The following is a 9636-nucleotide window of genomic DNA, read 5'->3' on the forward strand; positions in this document are numbered from 1 at the left end:
AAACCCTTTATTATAACCCTACCTTAACCCTAACCCTGACTCTAACCTATCTTAGGCTCTAGGTCTAGTATAGCCACAAACCTTTTATTATAACCTACCTTTAACCCTTGGCTCTAAACCCTATCTTGGCTTAGGTTAGTCATAGCACAAACCTTTGATTATAAACTACCTTAACCCTAACCCTGACTCTAACCCTATCTTTGCGCTCTATGATCTAGTCATAGCACAAACCCGTTTGGTCTATTAACCCTACCTTAACCTGACTCTAACCCTATCTGTGGCCTCTAGGTCTCAGTTCATAGCACCAAACCTTTATTATTAACCCTACTTAACCTAACGCCTGACTCTAACCCTATCTTGGCTCTAGGTCTAGTCATAGACCAAACCTTTATTATAACCCTACCTTAACCCTGACTCTAACCCTATCTTGGCTCTAGGTCTAGTCATAGAACAAACCTTTATTATAACCCTACCTTAACCCTGACTCTAACCCTATCTTGGCTCTAGGTCTAGTCATAGCACAAACCTTTATTATAACCCTACCTTAACCCTGACTCTAACCCTATCTTGGTTCTAGGTCTAGTCATAGCACAAACCTTTATTATAACCCTACCTTAACCCTAACCCTGACTCTAACCCTATCTTGGCTCTAGGTCTAGTCATAGCCCAAACCTTTATTATAACCCTACCTTAACCCTAACCCTGACTCTAACCCTATCTTGGTTCTAGGTCTAGTCATAGCCCAAACCTTTATTATAACCCTACCTTAACCCTAACCCTGACCCAAACTCTAACCATTGCCTTAATCCTAACCTATCACTGACACATTATCATGACTCCACCTTGACCTAATCTAAGCATAACGGAAGCTCTGTTCATAATCAAAATATACTTGTTCATGTCTAAATCATGAGCGTAATTTTAACCCCACTTCGAATCAAGCAATGTGAACATAATTTTAACTTTAGCCCTATAATAATTTTAAAAACATGATCCTAACACTCATAACTTAAACTATAAATACCATATTCCTACCTCAGCCCGAGTCCTGCCCTCATCTCAACGCTACCTCGAACCTACCGCACGCATACCGATAAGGTTCACAATCGATCAACACTTAGAATCACGAATGAAATAATGGGTTAGTGTCTAAACGGTCCCGAAACTTTATTTCTCTTTATAACAATTAGTGTGTATATCGACAGGTGAAATGGTATTGTAGTGTAGCTGTATGGAGATAAGAGTGTACCTAATATGACCGGGAAAACACAGACGCGATAGGTCTAGGAGCAATGTCCAGCCAATGTTATTCTGGTAAGAAGAGATGGTAATTGTTTAGCGTGACGGCCGGTGCTAGGTGCGGGGATAATAAAGTCAGAACTAATAATGAAAGGCGCAGAAGATAAGAACATACGAAGGTAGGACGGAGATAGAAACACATCAGTGCAGTGCACACATGTATGTTTAGATTGACTATCGGCACGGCGCCTATACTAAAAACTACAAAAAACACTCTCATACAATAATTAGTGGTAAGGGGATACGAGATCTGTAGTCGATACCTCTCGTATGCCAGCGATTATGCTTAGCATGCAGTCATTGCGAGTCAGCTTAGCATGCGAAGGAGAAGAAAGGTGTCGCACCGTGACGCCAACGACTAGACAAAAAACTGCGAAGACGAAGATGGTGGCTGCGAAAAAGCTGACGGAAGAGGAAGTAGACAGCATGAGATGGAGGAAAACAAAAGGGAAACAGGCGAAGAAGAAAGAGCCGACCACATGAGGCGAAACAGAGCAGAAAGAGGCGAAGGTATAACTAAAAGATAAGAGAGAAGAAACCGCAGGAAGCGGGGAAGACCAGAAGTCATCAAATCCGAAATCCATGAAGACAGTAGAGATACCGGATATGACGCGGCGATAAATGGTTCCGAACTTCTATTTCATGTGTATAATGAACAGTTTACACAGCGTAAAACTCAAGTGACACGCACAAGTATACGCTAACTAGCCGTAACTGTCATGAGACCTTTATAGATTCATAGTACCTGTTCCTCTACAACAAGGAGACTGATTAGCACGCGCCATCTATCGGCTATACTTGACATATCGGAGAAATATAGCCTTATTACCACAGACTAACGGTTATTACTGACTCGATAGTGCCGACACCTCTCGGCGATAGTTGACATATTCTGTCCATAATGTGTAATTTAGTTCTATTAATCGTTGGCCACATCTGGGATGAGCCAGGTCGTGGCTGGAGCCTCTTGGTGGGTGGGTGGGGGTGGGGGATATAGCAGCAAGCAAGTACACTGTATATTTTTGCGCAAAAAATGGAAAAAAAAATCTCCGGCTCGGATAATAATAAATTACAAAAGTAGTACAAAATTACAAACAACTGTAGTTTTTGTTACAAACATTATTTTCACATAACCCCTTTCACAATACATACAGAACAACATGCAGCTAGAGGGTCAGCTAACAAACACGCATGCACAAACACGCACGCACACACAGTCACACACGCACGCACACGCACAGTCACACGCCCACGCACGCACACACACACACACACAGGCACAGACATCCAAATTTAAACAAGGTCATTACTAGGTGAATGTGCAGCATATAGCTATTTGCAATAAAAATATTAGTACACACCGGGGGAAAAAAGACAACAATACAAATTCACCCTATTAATTAAACGTGTAAACACTGATATGAAAATGAAAGTTATTTCTTATAAAAATTCAACATCTAATTCTCGGGTTCACCACATAGAATATCTCCAACCATATCCAACTGTGCTGGCTTATGTTGATTTACTTTCATGCCTACGTACACTATTAAAACAAAGTCTCAAAAGTTGTAGAACATCGTGTTAAAACTATTATCTAATTAATTTACCGTTATTATTACAGAAAGACGTATAAATACCGAGTTCACACATGCATGCATGTATATCATAGACACGGACTTCTTTTACCCAATTTACATAATTAGGTACGAAAGTAATGGCATATAACCACATCAAAACTTCGTCCCCATTTGTTCCCAACCAAAACAACCTGTAATTTCATGCTGCCATATCAGGTTTGCTATCTACCATGGTCTGATAACACACAGGACAGGTAGGAAAAATGCCCACACTTGAGATCAAAGTTTTGACCGATAAACGTCATTAATTCGTCATTGCAATTGTCGCAGTAAATCATCCAGCAATGCAGTAAAACAAGTGCAATGCAGAATAACCTACTGCACGATGTGACAATAACCAAGCTTGACCATCAATAGTATCAGGGGTGAATAATGACAAATTTGTCATTTATTTTCACTCTTGATATTATCAATGTTCTCACGTCTCGACATACCTAGACCCGATTCGGTACCAACATTCAACCTCGGCTGTATAACTGCAGTTGCCATAACTGCACACATTTGCAATAGTCATGCTGGAACCAAATAACATTGTGAGAACTCACTACTCTGGGAATAACATTAGCAAAACCATAACGTTAAGTCCAGTTCAATTTAGAGTGTATCTGTCAGAAGATCACTATCACAAAGACTACATTAGAAATTGCGGCCAAATTCAGGCGGATCACAAAATGTAAGGCATACAAGCATATCAACCTACGCGACACAGACAACCTTTGCCGCAAGTAGTGAAGCGGCCCAACCGTGACAATTGGTAAAATCAATTCAATTCTACGAACGACGCACCCTACCGATTCGCATTCCTATCGGTGAACAACAACGACGGCCCCGCGTGTGAATTGTATCCGCGTGACCTCGCTTCCGGCTCGCAGCAGCTAGACGGTGAGCTTCGGGATGCTGGTGGACGGGTTGCTCTCCATGTTCTGAATGACGAGGAACACGAGCGCTGCCACGACGACGAGGATGAGAAGCTGCACCCACGGCGACAGCCACGACGCGCGCGGCTGCTGCGTCGCCACGGTGCGCGCGGGAGTGCTGGGTGTCGTCAACGTCGCCCACGACCGACTAGTCTTCTCCACGGGCCTGTAGGTGGCACCACTGGACGAGTCGGTCGCATACGTGCGTTTTTTGTAGGTTGTCGACGTGGTCTTCGCACCACTGCAACACGAGCATGCTACACGTTAGAGTCGCTAATGATGTCTACAGCCATGCCACTTCGCACATTTCCTAACCCACGCATCATGTAATCTATCTACTATCTTATCTCATAAACTGATCACCTTTCCAACACTACACCTTCTTCAAGGCTGTAGTGTTCTCTATCAACAGTGAAAACCAAGCGCGCCGTCACTGAGATTGTGATGGAACTTACGGCATTATAATAACAACTAGTACATTCGTGGGAAACGCACGCACCTCCAGCTGGTTGCCTCCTGGATCTGCAAACTATGACCCATCGAAGCGAGTGACCGGCGAGTTAAGCGAGGCATAGACGTTGCCACGGCAACACGCTTCGGAGAATCCCCGACACCGTCGACAGTTCTTCTTCGAAAGTTTCGACTTCTGATAAAAATGAGATAGAGGGTCACTTCACATCACAAGCTTAAGCGTCAGGAGTAACTTTATTTTAAAATAAATCCAAATATATCGACATATTAGCAACAGTGTCAACAACCACCCTAGCTGGATACTGTCATTACCTGGACAATATATTTGCATTTATCTTAAAAATTTCTTTTAACACACTATCATGAAATCGAATGCTAACGGACACACGATGATTAATAATCTGACAAATCGCTTTTTCAAAAATTGAGTAATTTTTGCCAATGCTAGCAAGGTATTCAGAGAGGTGATTTATTAAGCTGGCACAACTACTCATCCTTTGGGGTCCTGTGTAGCACCTCATAAAACAAGCTGCCCAACTCCATGCCATATCTCTCCTGTCTGGCAAAACTGAATCACGATGATACTCACGGAGCCTCCTGCACTTCTTCTGGCTCCTCCTCTGCCTCCTCTTCTGCATCATCCTCATCATCATAATCATTTTCCTCTGCCTGGAGAGACTGATCCCCATTGGCTCCTCCATAGAGAAGTTTCAAGTATTTCCGTTCATATGTTCTTCGCGTCGTTTCTGAAAACGGAGGTGGGCGGTGGGCGATGGGGTCGTTAGCACAGTTTTCAGAATTATTGTCAGGCCCCTAGATTGTCACCTTAAAGATGTACTATATAAAACGATAAAATTGTACATGATACACGCCAAAATGTCAATACATCAGCATGTTATTACTAAGCATTCGTTTAGGAAAATTCTATCTCAACACTCATAGGCTAGAGCTGCCTCTCAATTATGCCAGGCAGATAGGTCAATGAGGGCTGTTGTGGTCAGATAGGTCAATAATAAGTCAGTTGGGAGGTGGATATGCATATATATAGGTATCCCCCAAGTCTAACCTACCCCTTCCCCTAACACCAACCCTAACAGGGTGCTGGTCCTTACGCATGTACACTTTGTCCAAGTTATTGTTGTACTCACCAACAATGGGTCCAACGTTGACACCCATTCTGCGCAGGTCAGCTGAGAGAACTTCATCGCTCAGCTGTGTCACATCAATCTGTTCGCCCATGACGTCCCTGGAGGTGGCAGACGCCTTGCTCCTAGAGCTGGTCTTGCTGGATCTTGACGTGGTCTGCTGCTGCTACATGGTTAGATCGATCAGTACAAGACAACTACTCAAACGGATTCAGCAGAATAATAAACTGGGTAGGTTATTTTAATAAACACTAAGCCCAACACAAATGTTAACCTAAACCCTAAAACAACAAATATATGAACAAAAATTAAATGCTACACACTGATGTTAGCCGACCTAAAACCCAACCTTACACACAATGTTGCAAAATAATCCGTATCCGTAGACACTCCTACTGTTAGCTTTTTGACAAAATTCCCTAAATATGCCTTGTAATTTGGAACCAAAATCAAATTCCCTGATTTTATCTTGATTTTCTGGAGAGTTGGCATCCTCATAACGACGTATCTAGAGTGCACGGGCCATTCCAAAAATAAAATAGTTATTTATTTGTTATAATATTTATAATAGTTAAAGTAGTTATCACACTGTTCACTTCGTCTTACACATGGCAGCACAAATACACAATCAAGCACATGCATATTGGTATCTCTTTGTAAGTTCCTGTTTACTTGTTAAAATTACCAGCTTGTACTTGGGTACAGCTTCATTTATACAGAGAAGTCTTACTAAATCCTGTAAAAATGCTACATTCACCATTCATGGTTCATACAGGACTGAAAATTTTTTCAAAGACATTTTATCAGACATTTTATCGGAATTCATACACAGAACAAAACATACCTGGATTAATGTAATAACCCCATTATTAATCACTGCATGTCACCTCTAAAACTTACCTGGATCACATTAATAAACCCTTCTAAACACTGTCACTTCTACAACATACCTTGATTTACTGACTGATTTTAGTGACTTACTGTAAATTGTGATGATCATATCATTTAAACTGTCATCGTGTCTATACGCTTTGTAAGGCTCAATTAACACAATTTTGATTGAGGTTTGCTCCATTATTAGATGGTACAGCAAATTTCTTTTTATTACAGGCAAAAAGATTCTTTTCTAAAATCAAAGGACATTTTCATGAATTCAAGAATTTTTCAAGCACGGAATCAACACTTACTAGTGCAAGTATTTTCAAGGACTGTGCAAACCATGCCATTGCCACGGAGACCAATTTTTGCATGAATTTGTAAGACTTCTTTAGGTAAATGAAGTTGTACCAGGTCATTAGTGTTAGATCTGCACAGCAACTGTACCTAATAAACTATGCCTTGTTGACTATTACAACGATTTATTTTCTGTGAGGCGGGCTTTAATGTTAAGTAAATTCTATTTTAGGTGATCAATTACTAGAACAACTCGCATTGTTACCGCAATAACTTCAACATATATTGCAAAGTTTTCCGCCATTATGCAGCGAGATATGATTTTAGGGGACCCCATCTATGCCATTGACCACAAGAGGCAACTCCCTAAGTTTAAACAAGGACAGAAGCAGACTTGACATAGAAAAGTACTCCTTCTCACAGAGGGTAGTAAACGAATATAATTCCCTCCCTGAGAATGATGTGCAGGCGGTGACCGTGGTCACGTTCGAAAGCAGACCCGATAGATTCTTGGGGGCCACCGACAGGATGTACGAGACCAGATTAGAAGTGATTCGGTGTCCAATCCCAGCGGAAGCTATACACACAACAGAAATGACGGAGCAATTGATCTGAATACAGATGCCTTAAACGATCAATTGCGAGAATTTGGCTCAGAAAAACAAATTATAGCTGAATACTAGTCCACTCGCTGACAGCGAGAAATATCACTGGATTACCCAACATTCGCAAAACACCAATAATGTATGCAGTTATAGCATAGAAAAATTGATTTGAACCACATCAGTAACAGCATAGCATTTTTTCGAGTCACGGACTTGTTCAAAAATCAACAAATGCGCTCGAAACAACACAACATAATTATAAACGAAAGGGGGAAATATCCATTCTCTATTTGTGGTGTGCTAAGTCATTCGCTGCGTAGCGCAACGAGATTTGATCCACTCTCTCGCCGTCTCCGTTATAGTGTCGCGTAAGGATTTTGAAGACTAATATTTATGATGTGCTTACAAACTTACAGCTCTGTTTTGTTACGCTAACTAATGCAGCCTCTGTGTTTTACTAGTCTGGGACCAAAAATATCTCGTGCCGATTTTTGCATTACTGTACCCTTGATTGACCGTCTCGCGCTACAGGCGAGAAAGTGCGAGACATGACACGCGAAAATCAACAAGAAGAATGCAGTAAATTGTAATTGTGTCATGATTTGTCTTTGCACGTGTCAGTTCTAAGACATTTTATTGTTATTTCAAACAATTACTGTTACTCAAGCAACAATGGTAGGCATCATGAGAGTGAGAATAAACACTAAAAAACGCTGAAAACAACTCGCAATGATCGCTTTAATGGCTTGGGTTCAGTATTAACTAAGTTTACACCAAAGACGCTATATACTACAATATATACAAGTATATAGGGCAGCGTGCGAGCTTGGCACTCGCCCGCTCGCCAATGTCGAGTGAAAATAATATCGGGCGAGTCAAAGCTAAAACTGACTCGCCCGTGTTGGCGAGTAAAAATAATTACCTAAAGCTTTAATAAAATATTGGTTCCTTACGTTTTTTTTATCCAAACATTGATGAAAAATAGTTCTAGCGATGTTATCACGCCACATCCATTGTGTACATGCCGTGGTGGATGTCTACCATGCTCTGATTGAGCAGTCGCGATTCAGCTTAGCTAATCATGCCGACCAAAATATTACCTTTGGTTCGGGTCACCCGCCCGACTTCACATTTCGGAGTGAAAAATGTGCGACTGCGGTCACTTTTAGAGGGTTTCAAGAAAAAATATAATTCAAAGATACTGCCTGCCGATCATACATATTCAAATATCCGACTCTTGTCATTTTATTTACCTAAAGAGAGTTCCAAAATATTTTTAACAATGTGAAACAGTCGTATAGAGCCTGGGCCGGCTACTTAAACAGAGCCTGAAGGTCGTATGGCGCGGCGGCCGGCTTTGATGTACGCGATCGATCGCGTACTATATAGTATACGCATGCTATCGTGCTATACGCGCCCGCAGAGCCGTTTACACTTCGGTTACTCGCTCGTTCAAAGCGACGATTAATCGAGCTCCGTTTTTGGAGCGATTCCTAACACTACTAATACTATCCAGGTATTAACATTTTGCAACAATCGAAAAATATCGATTGTTTAGTATACTATCGGCGATAAATATCGTGTTTCTCTTTACCATCGATGCATTGCCATCAAGACAAAAAAATATCAATAGTTATCGATAGTTTAATGCATCGTTACACCCCTAATAAAAATGTATTGAAATGAGATGCCCTACAGAAAGAAAGTTTACTCATTTGAAAATGTTCATGTAGTACTATGTATAGATGTCCATCAAGAGAATACACAATATCCACAGACTGTGACAGAGTATTTTCAGATTTACAATTTTGTCTGTGTCCATGTATTTTATTCTTCCTGCTCTTCTGGATCTGCCAGTCCACAATTTTGGGGATCTAGTGTTTTTGGTTTGGCAGGTCTTGACAAACGAGTCTCATCCTCTCCTTCCCAATCTCTGATTCCAGATGACACCAAGATGACACCATATCAGGTGGTGGGATCCAAATTGGCATTCCTGAATCTTCTGTCCCGAAGAAAGACTTTGTACAATGGTAGCCCTCATTTTTCCCAGACTTGGGACTGGGCTTTTTCCATTCCTTCTGAAGTTTACATTTTTTGTGCTCTGTCTTCTTTGGCTGTCACAAAAACAATGTCATGACTTGCAGCAATGGTACATGCAAGTCATTTGCATCTCGTGGCTCCTGCATTTCAAGCTGTATACCCTATATTTAACTTGTGGAAAAAAAATATATTCCTGCCTACCCATGTTCAGTCTGCGAAATTAACCACTGGCCCGGTATCCGAGGCCAGTAAATTTTCCGTGAGGCCAATGAAACTGTTAAATGAACTAGCCCGATGGGCCAGTGGGAAAAAAATGGAGTAAATGGTCTATTTTATGATATTTCAGCTT

The 9636-nt window shown here is 41.3% G+C and overlaps 1 protein-coding gene across 2 annotated transcripts in view; it reads right to left on the reverse strand.

The window, feature by feature from the left end:
• Positions 1 to 2403: 2403 nt before the first annotated feature.
• The window catches only part of LOC106807222 (lamina-associated polypeptide 2, isoforms beta/delta/epsilon/gamma-like), a 14070-nt gene continuing 6837 nt past the window's right edge, over positions 2404 to 9636 (reverse strand). Inside the window, exons 2-5 of one of the 2 annotated variants that reach the window (XM_014809509.1) lie at positions 5473 to 5632; positions 4914 to 5070; positions 4353 to 4499; positions 2404 to 4094 (exon numbers count right to left, since the gene is read on the reverse strand). In XM_014809509.1, the coding sequence (XP_014664995.1) occupies positions 3812 to 4094; positions 4353 to 4499; positions 4914 to 5070; positions 5473 to 5632 (747 nt within the window). In that variant the 3' untranslated portion in view covers positions 2404 to 3811. Of the gene's footprint in view, positions 4095 to 4352; positions 4500 to 4913; positions 5071 to 5472; positions 5636 to 9636 lie in introns of both variants that reach the window. The other variant, XM_014809507.1, reaches the window with a different exon arrangement.

This window comes from Priapulus caudatus, unplaced genomic scaffold (assembly GCF_000485595.1).
Source record: "Priapulus caudatus unplaced genomic scaffold, Priapulus_caudatus-5.0.1 Scaffold201, whole genome shotgun sequence".
Classification (NCBI taxonomy): Eukaryota; Metazoa; Priapulida; class Priapulimorpha; order Priapulimorphida; family Priapulidae; genus Priapulus; species Priapulus caudatus.